Consider the following 24,887-nt stretch of genomic DNA (forward strand, 5'->3'; position numbering starts at 1 on the left):
TTGTTTTAGTTTTTTAGTCATTTGTATATAAACATCAATTATTCCAACGAGACATGTGTGTATGTAGGTATATAGTAAATGGACTTTGCGGGTAGTGCCTAATTCAGATAGATATAAGAAGTAAATCGGAAATATGGTTACGATCCATTTATATACGTGCATATATGTGTACAGTATTCGGAAATAGGCAGTTTGTTTGTTTAGGGTGAGTGTAATATCTACGTATGTTTGTCTTGTAGTTTGGAAAAATATGAAGGAATATGTTGGATTTGAAGCTATATACGGATAGAAAAATGTGCGTTCAAATTTCTTAGATAAGATGAACACAAAACCTTTATACCCGAGCTTCCGGTATTCCGACTTGTTTAGAAGTAGGGTAGGTTGATGCGTTTACGCACAGAGTGCTGGGTTCCCGCAGCGATACGCCCTCGAACTACTACATTACTACATCTGCACATCATCACACAGAGAGCTAGTCCGAAACCGTTTGTCACAATACCTCGGACTAGCCTCCGAGCTCTTTCGCCTTGCGGTACCTTCAAATCATGGAATTCCTCTCACCAACGGGAGGAGAGAGGAGGAAGAGAACTGTTAGTTCAAGAAACCCCGTGCCTCCGGTCGACCTCTTTCTTGTTTGCTACGAGAAAAACCGTCATGCGTAACGAGCAGGGAAAGTGCCCTCTTTCAAGCAAGCGTTGAACGCGCCGAGCAGTAGGTCTATCCGGTGTTGGAATACCAGTTTGTATACCTCTTCTGGGATGACATCAGGTTTTGGCGCCCTCTTATTTTTTCATAGAAGGGACTGCCTGTTCCAACTCTTTTATCGAGAAAAGTGGTCATTCCTCGGCACTCTCTGCGCCGACGTCATCATTCCGTACGGGATGCACAGGCAATAGTGTCCGTACAATGCGGTACATCTGTTCGTGAAGTGAACAGGGATTCCGCAGGGCCCCAATTTTTCGGGTTGCCAGTTTGTAACCGAGTCTCCACGGGTCTCAATTAACCTCGTCAATCAGATCCTGCCAGCAGTGACCTTTGCTCCTGTTTATTGCGCTGCTGAGTCTCCTTTTGGCTGATGTGCACTCTGTTTTTGTAGTACATGCCTCCTCCTGGTCAATCAATCATGGTGTCAACAACGGAGCCTTATGACATTGTGGCGCGGCAGGATTCGCGGCATTCGAAATTTATTTCGAAAATGTCATATTTAAAAAAAAAGTGAAGACTGACAAAAAAATGTCTAGCGACGACTGCGTTAATTTTTAAAGCTGTATTCGTTGGAGTTCGATTAAGGAAAAATAAATAGGTTCAAATAATTTATTAGTAGATTTAAATATTGTAATATATAAAACAAAATAATGCTAATTGCCATTTAATTCAAATAACAAAAGAAAAGTGTTCTTAATTATAAAAACATTACTTCCGGAGCTTTGCAATTTCCGCCATCCACCAATCCATAGAAGGTTTGCTACGTCTCAAGGTTGGCTCCAAACACTTCTCCAAAAGTCTTCTATCTGATCAAGATGGAGGTTACTTTCACGACTTGAGTTTGGTGAAATTTTTATAAAATCACCGTTGGTTTTGTAAGAACAAAGTGTTGTCTGTCCTTTGCTGAAAGCTCTTTTGATACCTGCGGATGCAATTGTAGCATACCACAAATTTTTGCTTCAGCACCTCGACGACTTGTTCGATTGGCATATCATTGGACAGATGATAGTATCCATTATTCAATCAACGGCGGATGTTGAAGTGCGACGATCTCTCAGGGAACGGCTTTGCAATCAGTCATGGTGGTAAAATGTCGGCATCTTATGAGAATATAGTCGATTTGCATTTTACTGTTCTGATTACAAAATGTAGAAAGGTGAGACAATCGTTTGATGAATCATGTATTCATAAGTACAAGGCCATGGGTGTCCGCAAAACCGATTATACGATCGCCACCCTCATTGAGTGCTCCAGACCCCTTTCCCCCATGGCACCTGTTGCCGTCTGCCTTTTTACCCACATGACCATTAAGGTCGCCGGAAATGATGATATAGTCGTCAGCAGGCACGAGACAAGTCTTTTCATCGAGAAGTTGCCAGAAGGCATCTTTCTCGGCCAGATGTCGACCTGCCTGTGGTGCGTACGCGATGAAGAAGTGAATACTGCGATCAGCTGATATAATGGTGAGCTTTATCAGCCGATCATCAAATCGTTTGAATTCCCACAATCACCCCTCAAAGCAAATCACCACGGAAACCCTCCGAGATTGCAATGCCAACACCGTATTGAATGTTTGGGCTACCAAAATAAAAAAGTTTATAGCCACTTTTACCGCGTTCGCGTTGAATGTCGCAGCTTTTAGCACTAGACCATTGAGTTTCTTGAAGGGCTCTAGCGAGTTCCTCGGTCTTTCTAGTTAGGGTACCAACATTTAGCGAGCAGATACGTTTTTTTTTTGTTCGGGCTAACTTACTTAGGTCCTGACGCCGCCCATGCGTCAAGAACCCTTGCCCATTTCTCGACCGGACCGGGGCCCGCCCTGCCGCGCCGACTAAGGTGGACGCCCTAGCATTTTTTCGAGGCCTGTTACTCAAACCGATCATTCTCGAGGCTACTACCTTGAACGCAGATATAATGCCAGCTAAAGGATCAACACTACTAACCCCATATCATGAGCGACCCGTTGAAGATCGGTGAGGACCGCTGAGAGGATAGCGAGTTTGAGGTTTTTAAGTGCTTCCTCATATGCATGCTCTTTTTACACCTGATAGATCCTACATATCTCCCTCTGAGCCATTCGTTTGATTCAGTGGCAGGCCAACCGAAACCTGGCCAATTGATAATTCCACCGATAGTGGGTCTTCTACTGGGAAATGCCCATATCCTAGGCATGGACGCATTACATGATTTGGCGATGCATTGTGTCATATGGAGAACTCTTTCCGTGGGGCCTCCAACCTTAGTAGGTTGCCCTACCACGCTTCCGAGATGTACAAGTTGATTCGATGCTCGGCCCATTAATGCAGATAAAGAGAGTGTGATGACCTGACTGAGCATCTTGATTTTGTTGGTGTTTTTTTAGTCCAACCCAACTTGCCTTTCTTTCCAAATCCAGAGCCATTTGACTAAGGTGCATAACCCAGTGAGAGAGCAAGCAGATGTCATCAAAGTAGTCGAGTTCCCCCACGTTCACCGAACAAGGCAGCACCATGCGGTATACATTTCTGAAATCATTGTGACTTGTGGCATTTTCCGTTTCCTTCACTAGCGCAGTAGCAAATTCTCTCGGCGTACACCACGCTAAACTTCCCGGGATTTCACTCGCTATCGGAGTAAAGGAGTGGAGCCTTCAATCCCTTCCGCTCATCGTTCCGCTTCTACGATTTCGCAGCCAGCCAGATCTTATGACGCCTCTTCCTGAGATGGCCGACGACCTGTGTAGCAGCCGAGAAAAGAACAATTTTGAGAGTGGCCCAATGCTCATCGATATTCTCAGACAGATTACTCAGTATATCTGCCATCCGATCAGCAAGATAACTGCCCCACTGTCGAGCAACAGCTGAACTTTGTTGTTGAAACCTGCGAGAAGTGACGGACGCTACACGCAAGCGAACGTAAGCGACTATTAGCTGGTGACCCCTTTCGAGGCCCATGTCAGCGCCTTTCTTGTTACGCACATCCAACAGACAACTCTCTAATCTATTGCTGATCGCAAAGGGGACGGTCTGATTGCTCATACGACTTCGGTCAGTTAAAACCCAACTGACCTTATGGTAGGCTCTGTACTCCAACAATGCGCCACCAATGACGTCGGTCAGTTGAAAACCAACTGACTTTATGGTAAGCTCTATACTCCAACAATGCGCCACCAATGACGAGGCGGTAGTATTGCAGAAATTCACGAGCAACCAACTATTACCTGTGCGGTCGCCAAGACCGTGTTTATATGTTTGCTTAAGGCGAACTTAGTAATTATGCATGTCGTTAGTGTGTATACTTGGAATTGGAAAATACACAAAGGAATATTTTAACTTTTTAGCTGTGTATGCACAGATTGTGAAATCTGCACTGAAAGTTCCTTACATAAAAGAAACACAATACCTTTGAAACTGAAGTTTTCAGCTTCCGGTATCTCGACTTGTTTTATTGTAAAAATCTTAGAAAGACTCGTGATCAAGCAGTGGATTGCGAGATACACTGGCGCGGAATATAGTTTCCTGGGAGCCAACCTATCTGTTTCTGAGGTTGAAATATGGCTCTCCAGGAGCCAAGCATCTCGTATACCAAGACTGTTAGTGAGTGGTGAAAATCAAGCCACACCTTGTACGACGTGACCCTAATATTAACAAAACGCGGATCTATACTGAGCGAAAAACACCTCTTGACTGAACGAAAAACACCTCCCCAAATCCAGGGTGTTGTACGAACCGTACACATTGGTTACTTTGCCGTCGGAGGTAACTGAGTGTATTCGAACGGAACCTCATTAATACCTGTCCGCCTCAGTGAGTAAACTTGACCTTACTATTCTACAGTAGACTATGGCGCGGTGGACCTCCCAATAAATAGGTACACCTATCAACAAAATCAAAAAAATTAACAACAACACAATCCCATCTCCGCAATACTGAGCAGAAGGTTATTGCATTCAAGAAGGGAGAATTTGAAAAGCCAAGCATTGGAGCCAAACTCAATATTGGCCTTTGGGACCAGCAAAAGTATGTTTGGGGTTAGTACGTCAGACGTCAGGAAGGAGGCAGTCCTCAGCGGCGACGAAAGATACAGGAGTTTGACCACTTTAGTGGGCAGTATACCTGCGTTCTAGGTAGTAGCCTCGAGAAAGTCTCGCGGCGAACTGCTAGTGGCCAGGATACGTCGCGATACATTGGGAGCTCTCGGAGCCGTCGACAGCTCTCTGCTCACGTTGATGGGGTGATTTGAGCCTAGCTCCGCCAAGGTGGTGGTTGCGACGTATACCGGAAAGTGTGCATTGAACCGATATTAACAGATCACGTTACCCCGAGCGAGTGCTGATCCGTCCGTGAGTTCCGGAATGAGCTAAGCGTAGGCTTCAGGGAACTGGGACAAGAGCTTTGTCCTCGAAGGAATAGTTGTCCCTGACTAATGCAGCCCACCCCCGTGCACACGATACGCTGGTCATATTCTCATGGAGGACAAAGATAAAAAAACTCAAAAAGTCGACGAAATATTAGGGAAGGAGGAAGAGTTGATTGCGTTTAGGCGCAGCACGAAAATGCGTCATTCACCGTAGCGACCAGCGAAAGAGGCAGCAAAGGCTGAAACAATCGATTTGACATAGGGACGCCCAAATAAAAAAGAAGCCTTACAAAGTGAGGCCGCTGCCGGTCCAGGGACTGCAATCCCAATACCCTGCAGTATCGCTGTTCGGGAAAAAATCCCAATCCAAATCGGTGGACCTAAGTAGGTGATTCAAATATGAACCGAATGAAAGTGCAGTCGACCGTCCTAGCTAAAGTCGAAGACAATGGTGAAGCGTATGCTGTTTGCAACGTTACTCCAGAAAAATATAAGCAAAGGCGTGAAAAACGGGCTGGTAGAGCTACTGGACCGCATCTCCTTCTACAAGCGAAACAGCGGAAAGAGGAAAACGCACCTGAAGGAGAGTTTATCCAAGTAGTTTCCAGTGCACAAAAAAAGAAGGCAATGAAGGACAAAGGAAACAACACGCTACGCAGCCAGAGACCCGTCAAAGATAAGTAGGCTACAAATAGAAAACCAGCAACAAAAAAGACGAGAAAATTGGGAAGAACTAGACCGTCGGCTCTGCTCATTAAACCGACGATGGGGGAGAAGGCTCTCGTTTCTAGTCTGGAGCCTATGTGTTCTCTAGATATCCGAGATCTTGACTGCCCCACAGAAAAAGTCGAAGTGGAATAGGCCATAAAGCCATAGAGGTAACTAATGCCCGGATAGGTATCACTTCTCTGAATGTTCGAGGCCAAATATTCGCTGGAAGCAATATGCCAAGAAACCCCGTGCAGCGGGAAAATTAAAATTGGATCGGTAATATACAGGGTACGAACGCGGACAACCCCACCAACCGATGCAGGTGTCTGAACTATGGACACACGTCAACAACAACAACTTGCCAGGGACCCGACAGAAGGACGGTCAGGTAGATTACAAAGCGAAGACTTGCAACGAAAGCAAAAATTGCGTTCTCTGCAAGAATCGTGACGCGTCTGGTGAAAGCATTGTAAAGACTGCGGGTTCGGGCTAGAATTCGAACAGCATGATCCGCATCCTACAAATTAACATGCACCGGAGTGCAATCGCTCTTGAGTTGTTAGCGCAGTTTGCTGTGAAGGTAAATGCTGATCTACTGCTAATCAGCGAGCAATACCGAAGCAAGGATCCGGCTTCAAGGCATCTTAACTTATTGGGTACCGCTGCCATCTGGGTTCGGGACGGGACCAACCTCAGCGTTCTTGCTAAAGGCCGAGACAATTGTGTTTACCTTACGTTGAATGAGACGATGCCAGCCTTTGGACACAGGTTCGATGTTTTGGAGTACACCGTTTTGGGCACAGAGGGGCGAATCCCTTCAGGCGGTGACTTTAATGGGGTATGCCTCACCCAACCTTCAAGGGGATACGAATTTTGGAAATATCGGTGTGAAACAGGATCGTAGTTTTAAACACCAGATCCAAGCCAACGTTCCGGCGACCACGCTGCGAAGGAAGCACCTCTGACGCAACTTCTGCGTCGGAATCTCTGGTACCTTAAAATATAAGGTCTTTTTTTCTTTGATTCCATTTTTTGAATCCCAAAGTGCGAATACTTTTCCCATATAAAGCTCGTGTATAACAGTTTTCTGTACTGAATGCCCGAAAGGTAATCAACTTTTCATCAGCAGCGGCCACTTTCAATTTGAGAATATAGATCAGAGAAAAGACGAACAATTAATTAGATATTTGAGTATGCGACTAATAAACGGGCGGAAATATACACTCTACGTTTTTACAAATTTTACAACTTATCACGTTAAGTTCATTTAATCGATTCCGCTAATTTGAAACTCACCACCAGCACTGTATAACATCATATCCGCTTCACTATTGTAAGCGTGTTGAATCTTCTCAATATTAACCACGATATATAGTAAAGTGATTTCCAGATGTGTGTGTGAACTGCTACGAACAGCTGGCGGGGCGCCCTCAGCTGTTCAATCTACATCAACACACTGCCATTGACATATTGCTTTGTGCGGTGCGCCAGAATTGCCTTGTTTTGTATGGACATAGCAGTGTCTACAGCTGTCAGCTGTGTAAAGCAGCTTACCCCTTCATATTGGGACTTCAGCAGCCGCAGATTACGCATTAATTGAGAAGTTGAGTATGCTAAAATCACAAAACCAAGTACAAATAACAATCCATTCCCATGAAAAATACAAAACAGACCGTGGAGAACCATTTGACGGCAATATCTTTATTATGACAATCTACAAGTTTACAGGCAAATACTAAATTGTGGCTTTCTTAAATCCCCTGTCGGCGTAATCAGAGGGCTTAGTGCGATCTGAAAGACGCGGGAAGTCTGGATCACCAGGTCGGGTAGCAGTGCGCGAGGAGATCACCCGCCAACCACCTTTGCGCGTCCAGTCCTGAAAACACCCAATCAATCCAATACTACAATCGGTTTTTTTTAACAACTTACGTTCCTATTGTATTTGAAGTAATATGTCGTCGCGTATAGAAAACCCAGCGCCAAAGCAGCCTTCCCAGTCCAGAAACGAATAGCGTACGCTCTGCGGAATCCCTACAAAGCAACAAAGACGCCAAAGTTAGGTTAGGTGGACAGAAGATTACATAATTCAATAGGTTGGCAATCACATACCAAAGCCGGTGAAAGGATATCACATAACTTGTCTAGCGGGGCTCTATAAAAGCGCCTAATTGGGTTGGTCAGTTGTTTTTCGAGTTCGGGGACATGACGCGGTTCGTTATGGGACAACTTCTGATCGTTAAGCCACTGCTTCCGCCAGGCGCGTTCCTCATCGGTCATACCAATGAGACGCTCCCGCTCCCGGACTATCCGGCCAGCGATTTGCATCGGCTGCACACCGCCTGTGTCCGAAGATGCCATTTTCAATAATATCGGTACACTTAACTCTCAGAGGAACCACTATAGATAGACTTTGGCAGCTCCCGATGAAGTACTAAAAACGTAACAGAGTTAACTTCCCAGCTGATAAGACCTGCGATTAAACTCCTATGCCATGCTGACATGTTAATACCTTACTCAAATCTAGTACTACTAGGTGAAGACCGCTAAGCCTAAGGTGCTACTGTCGCGAGCGAGCGCGCGGGAGCGGGTACCACTGTATGTATTTTATTGGAGACTCAATTAACGTAATACCAGTAGTTCTAGTTAGAAGCTTTGAAAATATTTCTAATAATTTTAATAGAGATGGTGCATAGATATGCCAGCGCATCTGGGGAAGTTTAGTGTCTGGAAATTGATGAACACAAAAGGCCAATGGTGCAAATATATATCATTTTTCTAATGATTTTTAAGTCACGAAAAAAATGGAAATTATATATATATGTATATCGCTGCATACACCACACCTACGCGCTATTGCTGTGAGTTCCCGGTATTGTGCTTCAACTACCTCCATGATTTTCCGAGGAGCCTGAACTCCTCCACTTTTTTCACCCTACGAATTCTATGCCGCAGTTTGCAGCAACAATGGTTCCTAGATGTACACATATTCGCATGACCTACCAATTATTTCAAATAGGGAGAGTGCGACTGGTTTCATTAGTTTCTATTTTCAGTCCGACTCATCTCGTCTCCGTTAATTCAGAGCCATTTGGCTATAATACTAATATATATTTTTGTGGTTTATTCCGTTTTTTATTTGGTTTACACCGGGCTATGTGATTTTATGTAAATTTAGCTTTCGAGTGAGTATCGGCCAGATAATTTGTACCGCATGTTTGGCCGGAATATCCTGTTTATTAGATTAGAGCTTGCGGCACTTAGGCTACTGCTTTTCTCCTTTTTTCATAAAGAAAAAGAGTCCTCGAAAACAAGTAACGAATAGTTTTCATTTTGATTAATGTGTAATCAAATTGAAACAATATGTATATAAAAATACACTGGCAGGGTATAAAACATTATATTAACTTGATGCAGAAGTTCTACTAAAAACGTTAATATTATGCATCGTCCAATGATAATCACATTATTCCAGGAAAAGAAAAATTGACACGGAAAAAATTTGCCAAAAATGCACTGAATTTGTACTATTCAACTACTAAAGGATGAAATATTAATCCTAACGGCTCAGGAAAACTTATATGTTAGATATCAAATACAGTCTATTTATTTAATTAATTATATTCCACAGTAAACGGAGGCATAACAATAACATATTGCACTTGAATCCAAAAGGTAACAATGCAGCTTTCGCTTTAGCTTTGAAAACTATAAGAGAAGAAGGAGCCGGAGGGACCCAGTTGCAAGAAGTTGTTATTGAGCAAAATTTTAGGCTTGGGTAAATGGAAATAGTACTTAGGGTTGAAGAATGACATGTGAAAAACATTCATCTTGTTAATATTGCTTGGTATGCCACAGTATTGAATTTCGAAGGACACAGAGCTGCCCATAAAACCATTACAAACAGTGAAGAGGAGGTATGCATCCAAGTAAAAATTTAGGAAAAATGGACGACCAAGAAAAGAGAAAGAGTAAACTTGTTTTGAACTAATTCAGTAATATGGTAACAAATATAAGAGGACCACATTACAGAACCGGTAATTTTTTGCTCAATTGGAAGCATTACTAATATTTAACATGTTTTTATAATATTACATTACGGTTTAAATGGTCAAAATTATTCACAACTATTTGCAGTTTTGGAGATTAGTTCTCCGAGTACCCGCAAGTGCTAGCATCAATATGGGGAAGGGTATTTTTCTGACATTGACGTCAAAGTGGGGTCTCGTCGGGTTGTACTTGAACTGTGTGCAGTAAATCCAGTGTTTATTTTAAAATAGTGCAAATAATGGCAGATGTGGATGACCTCTTCGATTGCTTTGAAAGCGAAGAAAATCAGGGGCAGTTAGAAGGTCCGGTTATAGCTCCAGAAGAAGGCGGGTGGGAAGCAATTCAATTCAAATTAGCATCATAACCTCTAATAAATCGGCAATGTTTCACCGTTTACAGTGGGAAAGTCGGAAAGCGCATATATGATGACAGTGAAGACGACGACTCCGGCAAACGAAAGAAAAGTAAAGTGGAATCGATACTAGACGATATTTGCATAGATGATGTGACTACACGAATTCAAGTGCATGTTATTGACTCTCCGGATTCATGTACCCACGAGCTAGCTACATATCCAGGACAAGAATATGTTCCATTAACACAGCCCGCAGGTCCACCAGCGAAAGAGTACCCATTCGTTCTGGATCCCTTCCAAAAAGAAGCGATTCTTTGCATAGATAATAACCAGTCTGTGCTTGTGTCAGCACACACATCCGCGGGTAAAACGGTAGTTGCCGAATATGCTATTGCACGATCGTTAAATTTGAAGCAGCGGGTGATTTACACAACACCTATAAAGGCTCTATCCAACCAAAAATATCGGGAATTCAGTGAAGAATTTAAATGCGTAGGATTGGTAACTGGAGATGTGACAATTAACCCGACAGCATCTTGCCTCATAATGACCACCGAAATTCTGAGAAACATGCTTTACCGAGGATCAGAAATCATGAGGGAGGTAGGCTGGGTGATTTTCGACGAAATTCACTACATGAGAGATAAAGAACGCGGGGTTGTGTGGGAAGAGACACTTATTCTTCTCCCTGACAATGTTCGATATGTTTTTCTTTCGGCTACCATACCTAATGCCAGACAATTCGCAGAATGGGTATGTTATCTACACAAGCAACCATGCCACGTGGTATACACTGATTACCGTCCAACTCCGTTGCAACATTACCTATTTCCCGCTGGTGGCGATGGAATTCACTTAGTGGTGGATGAAAAGGGGCAATTCAAGGAAGAGAATTTCAATACGGCTATGAGCGTATTGCAAAACGCTGGCGAAGCTGGAAAAGGAGATCAGAAAGGCCGCCGTGGAGGAATTAAAGGTGTGAATGCTGGGCAGACGAACATTTTCAAAATTGTGAAAATGATAATGGAAAGAAATTTTGCACCAGTTATTATTTTCTCGTTTAGCAAAAAAGATTGCGAAGTTTATGCTATGCAAATGGCTAAGCTAGATTTCAATACAACGGAGGAAAAAAAATTAGTTGATGAAGTTTTCAATAATGCCATGGACGTTCTCTCGGAAGAGGATCGACAGTTACCGCAGGTGGAAAATGTACTACCCTTGCTCAGACGTGGAATTGGTATTCATCACGGTGGCCTTCTACCAATTCTGAAAGAAACTATTGAGATCCTGTTCAGCGAGGGACTGATCAAGGCATTGTTTGCTACTGAAACGTTTGCTATGGGGCTAAATATGCCGGCTCGAACAGTATTGTTTACAGCGCCCAGGAAATTCGATGGAAAAGATTTTCGTTGGGTGACATCGGGTAAGTAAATGTTTTTGAATTAATGATATTTAAGTTAAGTAAGTATTTAATTACGTAAGCATTGACCGCGGTGGTTGAACATTAACATTTCAATTTCTCGCCGCCATTTCGGATCTCTCTTGCTGTTTTACAACAGTAATCCCGTACAATGATATTTCCTCTTGTCAAAGTTGTTAGTTCTTATTAATATCCGATGATTGTGATTGCCAATGATTGCTCCGATCAGCAAAAGGCTAGAAGTGTTTACCTTTCGATTTGCCGATTTGTTTTTGTTAAGAACAGCCTTTGTTCCGTTCGCAAGTGGGGTTGGCTCGTCGTGAAATCAAAGGCCTGGCCTGGATGTTGCGAGGCTTTCAAATCCCCATCCAGTGTATCGGTCGGCCTTTTGGTCGCTTACCATCGAATTCGATGTTCAGATCAATCTTGGCGAGTGGATTCTCATTAGCGCGAATTGATCATACCATCTCACGCAATTTTTCCACGTTCGAGAGATTGGAAACGTTCGTTGTTATGTCACCAGTCGTGGAATGTCAATTCATTAAGGCTGTGCTAATGCGTGAAGCAATTTTATAATGTAGTTCTGCATTGCTGGATGTCTTGTGGGACAGTCCCCATAACAAGAACAAAGAGGAGTGGTAAGCGGGCGTTTCTTTGATGATCTTTAACCCAGCGCACGAGTTCTTGTCGTAGAGCATACCAGATGAGTCGATGTGGCACATGGCCAAACGATTTCACCAGATTCGCAACGAATGCAGCGTAAAGAGGGCGAGTTTTTCCATGAGTAACGGCCCAGCATGTGTTGCGTCAGTAGATCCGCAGTTCTTGACAAACCCCCTTGATTCACGATTATTTGTACGATTTTGCAGATTCGGTTGTCAAGATGCGTTCAATGGTATGGGTTCATTGTATGCGACAGCAAGCCGATCGGACGGTAATTTGAAGAGTCTGGTGGACTACCTTTCTTTCTCCATATTGGAACTATAGTACTTTTTTGGCAGTCAGATTGTGCTCTACTTTCCTGAATAACCCGATTGAAGAAATCACTGAGACACAGTGTCGGATCTCAGCTCTTCACTTTCCAGAGCTCAAATGCTTAATCGACTTCAGCGGCGACTTCATCGTAACCAACAAAGCCATTAGAAGAAAGGCAAAATCGCATTTCGGAATCCAGGCTAATTGTTATTCTGTTCTGAACGCCTCACAACAGCCCATTCGTGTATGTTACGAGGAGGCATGGCCTTGACGATCTCATGGTCGCTTACTTTGCGTGTGACTGCCGTTTCTGTCCGAGCAACAACAAAGTTTCGTCCCCCGAATTCAATACGAGCCGTCTCCGCGATCCGCTTATCGTCTAGCAGTAGAAAAACTTGCTTATCGCGCAAACGACGCAAACTCTAAACTATCCTCCCGAGAATATCGAAACTGGGCCGTCATCAAAAGTACCTTTATCTCAGGCACGGGTGAAGACGTCGAGTACGTCTCAAAAGGTCATTACAAGCTCTGGCTTACAACAGAAACATGAAACCGGATCGATGAACGTAAGGAACTGAGGATTTTATTGATTGGTCCGAATGGGGGTGAGCGCTACCCCCTAGAATTCTCAAAGGACGAGGAGTGCGGGAAACAGAAGCTGGTGTTCACAGCAACGATTTCACTACCATATACCACATCAAGAAAAAATGGTCATCCGTGTATCGATGGTCCTGTGTTTTGTGTAGCCCTTGAAGTCTCTGCCGAGCTGCTATTTCCATTCTTTCGTAAATTTTGGAAATCTAACATCTTCATCAGTAAGTGGAGGAAAGGGATAACCGTGAATATTCCGATGAAGAGTACCCGTACTGAGCGCGATTTATGAAGGGATTTTGCGTGCTTAGTGCTGTTGCGAAGGTATTAACTAAAATCATCCTGGAAGGTTGCAGAGGATATATTGAAAACTTGGTGGATAGAGAGCGAGCTGTTTCAGCTTTGAATCTTCCTGTATCGACCCCATTAACATAATTTCGCTCATCATTCCACCTATTCTTCATCGATTTCGAGAATTTTTTCGACAGGGAGTATATCTGGAATGCCCTAAGAGCGAGGGGCAATGATTATGGTGCTTGGGTAGAGGACGTGAAGGAATTCAATGGTAGTAGTGGAACACAAGAAAACCGAGGTAGTCTGTCTGAGAGATCATCAGACTTTTTTAATTTAATTTAATGCATTTCCACCTAAAGGTTTCGATTTTTTCAAAATTTAAACATGTTAAACCATGTTTTTGAGGGCTTTAGAACGAAAAACGAAATTTCAAAATTAGTTATAAAGGTATATAGCGGTGTAGTGTGAAACAGCGTTTTCTATGTTTTACGCAGCTGCTTGGATTCATTCTTCTAAATAGACATGTATGTTATTTAAATGATAGGAAGCCTGTACATACGAGAAAGCACAGTTAGAGAGAGTTACTTCGGATACAGTTTTTGTAAACCCTTTAAGGTTAAAACATCGATGTGGATAAAAGAAGAGGTGGAAAACGTGAAACGCGACCTGACAGAATTAAAACAGGAGGATTTTCTGTTGTCATACTGGGCAACATAGTACTAAGTCATAATACTAACTCAAAGTTGTAAGATCCGATGACTTTGAAATTTCTGGTTGATCCCACTTTACAGTTCTGTATAACACAATTTACCGTTTTCAATTTTCTACAGGCAATATTATCTTTAATATTTTCTTGTTTGCCTGTAGAAAAGTAACATTTTCCAAATGTGAAGACGTTTGGGTCTCAAACTTTGTGTTGCGTGAGAGTGTAGTGCAAAAATATAGTTGAAATTGAATGATTTCAAATTGTTCTGGCCCTGAGAATTAGCGGGATATAACGAAAATCGGATCAGCTGTGTTTGATATGCCGCCCGGACTTGAAAATTTATTAGTGAGATAGGCACATTTTTGCTTATGTATAAGTGAATACGTGAAACTACATTTGGCTATATGAATGAGCACGGCAGTAGTACCAGAATAGCAAAAGCTCTCCGAATGAATTATACAAATTTACGAGATGGGTAGGTAGAAAATAGAAGTAATTTGGACCGCTTGGCACTCTGGACTAAATGAAGTATAAGGCCTACAAATAAGTTCTGTCGGTTTTTTTTTAAATTTGAAGCTTTATTGTGAAAAATTGGTTATACATTCATTGTTCAAAGTATTGCCCATCGCTAGCCACAACTTTCTTCCATCTTTCAGGCAATTAATAGATACCATCGCGCAAAAAATTGGCCGGCTTGGCCGCTATCCACTCATCGAGCCATTTTTTGAGTTCGTCGTAATTGGAGAAGTGCTGGTCAGCCAGGCCATGCTGCATCGACCGGAACAAATAGTAATCAGAAGGAGCAATGTCTGGAGAGTATGGCGGGTGGGGTAGGACTTCCCATTTCAACGTTTCTAGATATCTTTTAACGGGCTGTGCAACATGTGGACGAGCATTGTCATGCTGTAAAATAACTTTATCATGCCTTTGCTGGTATTGCGGCCGTTTTTTCTTGAGTTCGCGGCTTAAACGCATCATTTGACGTCGGTAGAGTTTGCCCGTGACCGTTTCGTTCGGTTTAGCAGCTCATAGTATACCACACCCAGCTGGTCCCACCATATACACAGCATGATCTTCTCATCATGAATATTCGCTTTGGCCGTCGATGATGAGGCATGGCGGGGGTATCCCCACGTTGCCCGACGCTTGGGATTATCGTAATGGATCCACTTTTCATTGCCAGTAACTATTCGATGCAGAAAACCCTTCCTTTCTTGTCGTTGGAGCAGTTGTTGGCACGTGAAAAAACGGCGTTCGACGTCTCTTGGCTTGAATTCATATGGAACCCAATTTCCGACCTTTCGGATCATTGCCATTGCTTTTAAACGGTGGGAAATGGCTTGCTGAGTGACTCCAAGTGTTTTTCCAAGTTCTTCTTGCGTTTGCGATGCATCTTGGTCGAGCAATGTCTCTAATTCTTCATCTTCAAAAATTGTTGGCCGTCCGGCGCGCTCTTCGTCTTGCAAGTCAAAATTGCCACTTTTAAACCGTCCAAACCACCTCTGACACGTTCGCTCAAATAGAGCATGGTCACCATAAACTTCCACCAAAATGCGATGACTTTCGGTTGCTTTTTTCTTCATATTGAAGTAATGAAGTAGAACTCCCCGCAAAAACACATTATTTGGTACAAAATTGGCCATTTTCGTTGATGAAAACAGTATTGTTGTTTACACTTCAATTAAATAATTTATACTGACGTTTGTGCCTATTGACAGTAGCTTTCCGATGAATGTTTGGAAATGTGGATCAATGGAATAAAAAACAACCTACACCATCTAACTGCAAACTCTATGTTAAATTGTTATCCATTTATATTTTGCATATCGGTTATCAATCTTGTAAAAGCATTTCTGACAACGGACACCTAATTGGGAAGCTGATAAATCGAGATGTTATATATGAAAGTTGTTTTTATTTTACTGGCCATGATTATTAATACTAGTAGAGTATATTAACAATTACAGATTTTCAACTTGGAACTTATTTCGTCTTCTAATTTGTTTTGGTTATTCGTTGTTTAATATTCTCGCTCTTATTTTTCCCATTACCGCCATTGCTTTCAAGTAAACAGGAAACTTTGTATTGCGAATATTTAAAAATGATGAATATCTTCTACAATTCCAGCAATTACATTCAAACTCTACGGCAAGAAACGCTGATCCCATTTTCATTAATATTTCAGTAAAATTTATATTTTGGGATAAACTTTCATTCATTACATAGAAGTTTTCAAATAAAATTACCGCTTCGATTACCTTTCAAAGCTCTCGTTTAACGAAACGTGTACTTTGTTTACTTTTTATTTGCACAAGTAAACAATGAAAAGAACACTTTAAATTTTCAATTTTTGGAATGAAATTCTCGCGGGGCACGCATTTCATGAATGAAAATATCGCATCGCCCGCTTCCAAATATAATTTTCTTGAGGCTATGCAAAATTGACGGTGTTCAAACGCTTTTTTTTCATTCAGAAAATTCTTTGTTTCCGATTCAAAATATACAAATCCAACAGAGGCAATGACACATAATTTTTCGTTCAATCAAATATGGCTGACATGTTCTTTTCATCTCTCTCTTGCCAATACGATTTGACGAAGATTATGCTTTGTCCTTGTTTAGGACCTATAATGTGTACTGATGAGCTTACGCAATACACTTGCAGATCGGGGCATTTTAGTGTGGGTTTAGGGTGTAGTGCCTATTAAGTATACTGTGGCATCGTGATATCCCATGCATATGGATAAACTTAACGTAGCCGTATAAAGAGGCGATAAGAACCTGTAGAGAAGAAAGATTAAAGCAACAGAACTTTTGCGAGAAAAAAGAAGGAATTTTGTATGGTTTGGCATCGCAGATTAAATGTGCATTTTCTTCTTTTTCTTCAGCCGTTGTCCCGTTCACAAGCGGGGTTGGCTCGTCGTGATCGGTTTTGTCATTTTCTTTTGGCAACAAATGCCTGATCTGAATGCAATCTTGAGGCTTTTTAATCCCCATCCAGCATATCAAGTCACCGTTGTTTCGGCCGGCCTTTGGGTCGTTTATTATCGACTTCAATGTTCAAACCCATCTTGGCAAGTGAATTCTCGTTAGCGCGAAATACGCGACCATACGATCGAAGATGCCTCTCTCGCAGTTTTTCTACAATCGGTGCAACCCCATATCGATGTGATCAAAACGTGTCGCGCCACTAGTCCAACGCAACATCTTCGTCTCCATTATGGCAAGATGCCGTTCATTGTTTTTTATAGTCGATCAACAGTCAGAATCATACAGAGCGACAGGACGGACGACATTGCGGTAAATTTTAAATTTGAGACTTTCGTTGATATGTCCATCACACAACACCAGTTGTGGAACGCCACTTCTCCAGGTTGCGTTAATGCGTGAAGCAATTTCATAACCCAGGTCTTCATTCGCTGATAGCGCGCCAAAAAATCAGTTTTATTCAAATTCAATCTGAGACCGTGTTGGACAAGTTGCTCGAGATCATTTTTGCTATCAGATGCTAGGAAAACATCATCTGCATAAAGCAGTGTTTAGAGCGCTGGACGTTGGATTTGCCGTGTGACTGGGTCCATAACAAGAGCAAAGAGGAGTGGTGAGAGGGCGCTTCTTTGATGTACACCAACAGAGACCCGAAGCGGTTTTGATACACCCGCCATACTTCGAACTTTACTTTTCGGATCGTGGTAGAGCAATTGAACCCAGCGCACGAGCTCTTCTGGTACTAAGTGTTGCCGTAAAGCATACCAGATGGGTTCGTGTAGCACACGGTCAAACGCTTTCTCTAGATCCAGAAAGGCAATGTAAAGAGGTCGATGCTTCTCACAGTGTTTCTCAATGAGTAACTGCGCAGTATGTATTGCGTCAGTAGTTCCACAGTTCTTGACAAATCCGGCTTGATTCCCAGTTATTTCAACGATTTTGCGAATACGGTTATCAACAATGCGTTCAAAAAACTTCATGGTATGGGAAGCTAACCGCGTCGGATGGTAATTTGAATATTCTGCTGGACTAATTTTCTTTTTCCATATTGTATTGTAGTACTTTCTTGCCAACCAGATAGTGTTGTACCTTCCTGAATAATCCGATTGAAGAAATTACTGAGGCACAGTGTTGGATCCCAGCTCTTCACTTTCCAGAGCTCAGATGCTGTGGCTTTCCCCGATTTCATTCGTTTTATTGCTTCCTTGACTTCAGTTGCCCTGCAAGGTAAGTCCTTGCGGGTTTTACGTGAGCACCTGTCTGGAAGACTTAATCCCACGGTCCTCTTAGGACACGGATTGATTTTGTGACCACAATCAAAGCCCCGCTGAGACAAGCAACAACGGTACCAGTCTATACCAAGTTCATGGCTTAGCATTCATACTGGTGGATGCAAGACCTACTTAAATCTCTGCTGAACTAAGGAGTACGGCACCCGTGTTGAAACGCCACACCACGCCGAGGCTCGAAGGTCTCTTCTCGCTTGAGCACAACCACAACCCCCACTCGGGTCTGATCGTCCTAATTAGGCCTTTGGAGCATTCGCCTACTGCATCAAGGCCGGCAAACCAAAGTGAGCACAGCGTCTCCCGGTGCCACCACCATGGAGGTTCTCCTGGGCCACTTGGTTTTGGTTTGGCCGACAGGGTTGCAACCCCGTCTTCCTCATCGCCACCTCTGAGCACCCAGTTGCGTTGACACGAAAGTCCTGGGGGTTTAACGTGAGTACCTGCCGTGAAGGCTTAATCCCACTGTCCTCTTCGGACACGGATTGATTTTGGGACTACAATCAGAGCCCCGCCATGCAAGCACAGCGATCCTGAGTGCAGGCTCAGCTCATACCAGTGGATGCGAGGCCTATCTAACACCTCTGCCGCAACTAAGGGGTACGGCACCCGAGTTGTACAGCGCAACTCCACGCTCGAACTCCGAGGAGCTCTGCCCGCGATGTAGGCATAACCACAACCACCATGAAACTCCCACTAGGGGGCCAACCGTAAATAACCGGGCCGAGAGCACATCCTCCAGGATTTCTCCTGGAGCATATGCTCTCAGAGGGCCATCCCGGTTCCCATGGTACCAGATAACCTCCAGTGAGGCTTCGTGGCAGAACCACTTCAGATGAGTTCCTTGCAGACTCGGGTCTGATCGCCCTCCTCGAGTACGTGGGGACGGAACTCCCCAACGGGTTAACTGGAATCAGCCCGAGGCGGAGAACCGCAACGGAACCTTTAACCAGCTAACTACCGCTCTGCGTACAACACAACACAAAGGACATCACAAGACAACACTAACACCAAACACACAAAACTGGTGGCTGATTACCACGGCCACTAGGCGATTCGCCCATCAACTGCTAGCGAAGCAGCGTCGAGGAGCTCGCTCCTTCGTCGGAAGGCAGCACTCGCGAATGCATTAGCGCGTTTAAGCGTCCCACTGCTAGCAAGGCACTGACTAACATCGTAGATACCGTTCAATACGTGAACGCCATCTAGATTGCGGATGTCACTGTACGCTGGACAGACACAGAGAACATGTAACCAGTCCTCCGAGTCAGCCCCACACAAAACACAGCCCTGACTGGACGCAAGGTTGCGCTTGAAGAGGAACTCATTCAAGCTACCATGCCCAGTCAGGAGGAAGCCCATCTCAAGCTCGAAGTCCACAAGAAAAAGGAAATTCATCCGGAAATAATCATTATTTCCAAGAAAGAAGATATGTCTTTCACTGATATCCTTCGGAAAGTCAAAACCGATCCGAAATTGACAAACCTGGCCCGCATTGTGAGTCGTATGAGGCGCACGCAAAAGGGGAATCTGATGCTGGAGCTAAACAAATCCAGCGAGAAGACAGCGGATAGTTTTCGCGGAAAGGTGGGGAAGGTGCTAGGTGAGCAAGCAGAAGTAAAAGCGAATGCAAAGACCTAGACGAGGCTGCATCACGTGAGGATATCTGTGTTGCGCTAAGGGAACAATTCAACCTTAGCGGAATAGAAGAAAGCGCGATAAACAGAGTGAAGAAGGCGTATGGAGGTACAGAGACCGCTATCATTAGCTTACTGGTTGAATCAGGGATTAAACTGATTACCGCGGGCAAGGTAAAAATAGGTTAGGTCGTTTGCCGACTTAGGAAGCAAGTACCTCCCAACAAATGCTACAGATGCCTCGATTCCGGTCACTTTGCAACAGCATGTACTAGTGAGCACGATAGGTGGAGAAGGTGCAGGAAGCGTGGAGATGAGGGTCATCTTATCAAATCCTGCACTGAAGATCCGAATGCATGTTGTGCGAAGGGAAAAAGGGACTAGACGATCAGCACGTTGCAGGTAGTGGCAGGTGCCCGGCATAAAGGAGGGAGCTGAATCGTAGGGCTAAATGAGGTTGATATAAATCAACCTCAACCACTATGAGGCAGCTCAAGACTTGCTCTCGCAAACCATTCGAGAGTTGAATGTGGACATGGAGGTAATATGTGCTACGCGGGTGGAAGACTAATGGGGAAACACGGCGGTATGGGCATGCGGACAGCAAGCCATTCAGGGAACAATGACATTCTCGGGAGCCAGTTTTTGTAAGGGTAAAATTCAACGCTGTTATGCTAATTCCTAGTGAAACATTAATACAATATAAGGAGATGCTAGACGGTTTGGTGTTGGGCGCTAGAGGCCACAACCCCAAAATCATTGTTCGCGATTTCAAGAAGTGGGCCTTAGATTGGGGAAGTCGTGTGACGAACACCAGGGGTCAAATCCTGCTTGAAACTTTCGCGAAGCTGGACATCGTACTAGTCAATGCTGGATGCGTGCCCACCTTCCGAGGCAGAGAGCTAGGCTCCATCGTTGATCTGACTTACTTCAGTGTCTAGTTGGCGAAGGGGATGGTCTAGCGGGGTAGTGAACACTACACTCACAATGACCGCCGGGACAGGACGAGTATATTTGGCATCTTTCTCGACCTCAGGAACGAGGGAGGCGACGCACATAGGGGTATTTGATAAATCTAGGCTATCTATTTAGTTCTCAGAACCTAAAGATCATCATTAGATAGGATATCAGGTAAGTCATGGTCACTAGATTCGGTCATTGAAATAGTTTCACTCGCAAAAGGTTCTGATGTTTTCCTTCTGGATCAAATTTCAAAAGCGACCTGTAAATAAGATAAGATGGTAGACATTTAATTGCAGTAAATTCCATTTTCCAAGCCTCTCCAAGTTTGATCAAATCATACTATTAGTAACAAAGTTACAGTAGCTCAAAGTTGTCTTTACCGTGTAAATTAACAACCCGAAGTACTAAATCTGACATGCTAAATGCATATTCTTAACGGGCTACGTACAAATTGGACAGTTCTACACTCAAATATACTCACACAAGAAGCAAACAAAACCTTTCATACCTGAAGCGCCCAGCTTCCGGTTTTTGCGACTACTGAATGAATCGCAATTATCCTAGTTTGCTGACCGTAGAAATAACATAGTAAGTACCGGACCGTAGAAATAACAATAAGTCCTGAAAATTTCAAAGAATTACGTGGAATAGATTTTGGGCTATGGTGGCAGTAGATTTTCAATATGCAGCCAAAGGGTAGTATAGATCCTAGGACCAAACGTGGATTGGTACCCACGATGGAGCATAAAACCTGGGAAACGCCTGCTGAACCAACGCCAACCAAGTTCTACTGTCAAATCCTACCTCCACGTGGTGATCGCTGGGAGTTCTTTCGTCATGAAAAACTGCAGACGGAGATGGATGAAGGCGAGTCTCCTGCGCTTAAAAACGGGACATGTTATGTTGGTGGTTGGGTAGAGCTGACAATCCTACACGAAAAACCGATGTTACGAAGCCACGGACAGAATGGATTTTACAACGACGAACCCGGCAACGACAACGGATTAACGATTTGCGCATTTTCTCATAGAACGTGCGCTCCCTGTACAGACTGAATGCTGATGAGCAGCTAGCCGATACCCTGTCCCAATATAAGGCTGATGTAACAGAGTTTCCAAAGATGCGGTGGACAGGGACCGGTCTCCTGGAGAAGAGCCGCTGCACCATATATTATAGGGGCCATCCAGTAAACCATGTGCTCGGAGAAGGTTTCTTAGTCAGCCAAAAAATGAAACCTGCTGTTATCGACATTGAAAATATAAGCTAAAGGCTATGCACTCTGCGTTTGCGAGGCAAGTTTAGAAATATAAGCCTCATAAATGTTTACGCCCCTACAGAGGAGACTGCAGAGTCAGAGAAGGCAGTTGAGTGGACCCTCGAAGCCTGTCCCAAGTATGATATCATAATCATACTTGGAGATTTCACCAGTCAAGTAGGGACGAAGCCCGTATTCAGGCGACACGTCGGTTCCCATAGCTTACATGGGGATACCAATGATAACGGGCTGCGAACTATTCAGTTAACAGTATCGCACGAAATGGTTCTTGGAAGTGCCTTTGTTGCGCGGAAAGCGGTCCACAAACATGCATGGGCCTCTCCAGATCTGAACACTTTCAACCAAATTGACCAAGTGCTGATTGAACGCCACCACCTCTCAGCTTTGATGAATGTCAGAACATATAGGGGGGCCAATATAGACTCGGACCACGATCTCGTTGCCAAAGAGCTCCGAGCTCGAATTACGACACCATCTACAATCGCCCCTGACAATCAGGTGAGAGTGAATGCTGAAGCCATTCACAACACAGCCCTCCGCAACACGCAAGGGCGAAATGGATGCCGCAATAACCGCAGTCAACAGAGATCCTGAAGATGAAGCATCAACAAATGATGTTCACAATCACCAGAAGAACGTCATCATTGATACGCATATTGGAGCGATGGGTTGAGTATTTTGATAAACTACTGAACAACCAGAGCATCGGCAAGTTGGAGGTCCCACCAACTGAAGATGACTGACAAATACTGCCACCACCAAGTATAGAAGAAACAGTCCGTGCAATTCACCGGCTTAAAAATCATAAGTCGATGGAATTACAGCCGAAGTAGTTAAAACTGGAGGCGACCAGTTACACCAAGTGGTTCATCAACTTGTGCTCAGGGTATGGGACAGCGAATCAATGCCTGATTCTCATACATAAAAAGGGAGATATCAAACAGTGCAGCAATGATATAGGTATCAAGTTGCTGATTATTATCCATAAGATATTCTTCGCTATCTTACTAGGCCGGATTGCCCTATACACCTAGAACATTGGCCCACACCAAAGAGGCTTCATTCCAGGCAAATCAGCAACAGATCAGATTTTCTCTCCGCTGCAAGCGATGGAAAAACTGTTGGAATATTGATATCAGTTGCACCATCTGTTCATCGACTTTAAAGCCGCCTATGATAGCATAGCCAGGGTAAAACTGTACACAGCCATGAGAGAATTCGGTATCCCGACGACATTGATAAGACTAACTAGGCTGACCCTGACCAATGTGCGAGGCCAGATAAAAGCAGCAGGATCACTATCGACAACGGTCTATGACAAGGGGATGCCCTATCATGCGTCCTTTTCAACCTGGCCCTAGAGAAAGTGATTCGCGATTCCGAAGTAAATGCGAGAGGCACCATACTCTTCAAGTCCACCCAACTACTGGTCTACGCTGACGATATTGACATCATGGGAAGAACACCCCATATGTACAGTCTACCTTTATCGAGATCGAGCAGGCGGCGTAAGATCTTGGGCTGCACATTAATGAAGGCAAGACGAAGTATATGGTGGCAACATCATCGCCAAAACCAAAAGAACGTACAACATCGAATCGCACTGGTCAAACGAAAACAATGAAGATAGGAGACTGCAACTTTGAGACCGTTGAAAATTTCTCCTATCTAGGGTGGAAAATCACAAACGATGAAATCTGCGCACGGTTGTTGGTAGCCAACAGAGCCTATTTCAGCTTACAAAACCTGTTGCGCTCGAAACGTCTCACCATAGGGTCAAAGCCCTTACTGTACAATACTATGATCTTGCCAGTCCTTATGCATTCCTCGGAGACTTGGGTTCTTAGCAAAAGAGACTGCGAACTCTTGGCCGCGTTCGAGAGAAGAATCCCCGGCGCAAAACCGGGGTATCTGGATTTCCTTATTAAGGCAGGCCTAGACCGGATACTGGTTGTTGCGCCGTTGATGATAATGATGATATTTATTAATATCTTGAGCATGCGTCATAATTTTTCCAGCCCGATAGCATAGTTCATTATTGAAATACGGAGCAATTTATACACCCATCTCTAAAAGAAAGGTGTTTTTCTGCTGCTATGCTAGAGGGCGCTGCGCAGATTTAACTACACTCCGCAAACTAGGATTATTAAAAAATACTAAGAGCTAAATTTTTGGCGCCATGTTAAACTTTTTTTGTGAACTTTGGTGATTTTTAAGGCTTCTTTAATGAATAAACAAGTCGGAATACCGGAAGCTCGCGCTTCGGATATAAAGGTTTTGTGTTCATCTTATGTAAGAAATTTCAACGCACATTTTTCTATCCGTATATAGCTACAAATCCAACATAATCCTTCATATTTTGCCAAGCTACGAGACATACGTACATATTACAGCCATAGATATTACGCTCACCCTAAACAAACAAACTGCCTATTTCCGAATACTGTACACATATATGCACGTATTTAAATTGATTGTACCCATATTTCCGATTTACTTTTTATATCTATTTGAATTAGGCACTACCCGCAAAGTTCATTAGCATGCATATATTATATACCTACATGCACACATGTCTGGCTGGCAAATAACTAA

At 43.6% G+C, this 24,887-nt stretch overlaps 3 protein-coding genes across 3 annotated transcripts in view; 1 reads left to right on the top strand and 2 right to left on the bottom strand.

The window, feature by feature from the left end:
• Positions 1-7,328, bottom strand: part of LOC119650605 (G1/S-specific cyclin-E) — a 44,622-nt gene extending 37,294 nt beyond the window's left edge. Inside the window, exon 1 of the mRNA XM_038053469.1 lies at positions 7,051-7,328. Within this exon, the coding sequence (XP_037909397.1) occupies positions 7,051-7,072 (22 nt within the window). The 5' untranslated portion in view covers positions 7,073-7,328. The remainder of the gene's footprint in view (positions 1-7,050) is intronic.
• A 96-nt stretch (positions 7,329-7,424) lies between these two features.
• On the bottom strand, positions 7,425-8,205 carry LOC119650607. Its single transcript, XM_038053473.1, has 3 exons — positions 7,864-8,205; positions 7,684-7,785; positions 7,425-7,630 (listed from the first exon to the last, which is right to left on the bottom strand). The coding sequence occupies exons 1-3, from the start codon at positions 8,110-8,112 to the stop codon at positions 7,490-7,492; spliced, it is 492 nt and encodes a 163-aa protein (XP_037909401.1). The 5' UTR covers positions 8,113-8,205; the 3' UTR covers positions 7,425-7,489.
• A 1,736-nt stretch (positions 8,206-9,941) lies between these two features.
• Positions 9,942-24,887, top strand: part of LOC119650604 (exosome RNA helicase MTR4) — a 30,247-nt gene continuing 15,301 nt past the window's right edge. The window contains exons 1-2 of the mRNA XM_038053464.1: positions 9,942-10,131; positions 10,201-11,579. Coding sequence (XP_037909392.1) covers positions 10,040-10,131; positions 10,201-11,579 — 1,471 coding nt within the window. The 5' untranslated portion in view covers positions 9,942-10,039. The remainder of the gene's footprint in view (positions 10,132-10,200; positions 11,580-24,887) is intronic.

This window comes from Hermetia illucens, chromosome 3, assembly GCF_905115235.1.
Source record: "Hermetia illucens chromosome 3, iHerIll2.2.curated.20191125, whole genome shotgun sequence".
NCBI classification, from domain to species: Eukaryota; Metazoa; Arthropoda; class Insecta; order Diptera; family Stratiomyidae; genus Hermetia; species Hermetia illucens.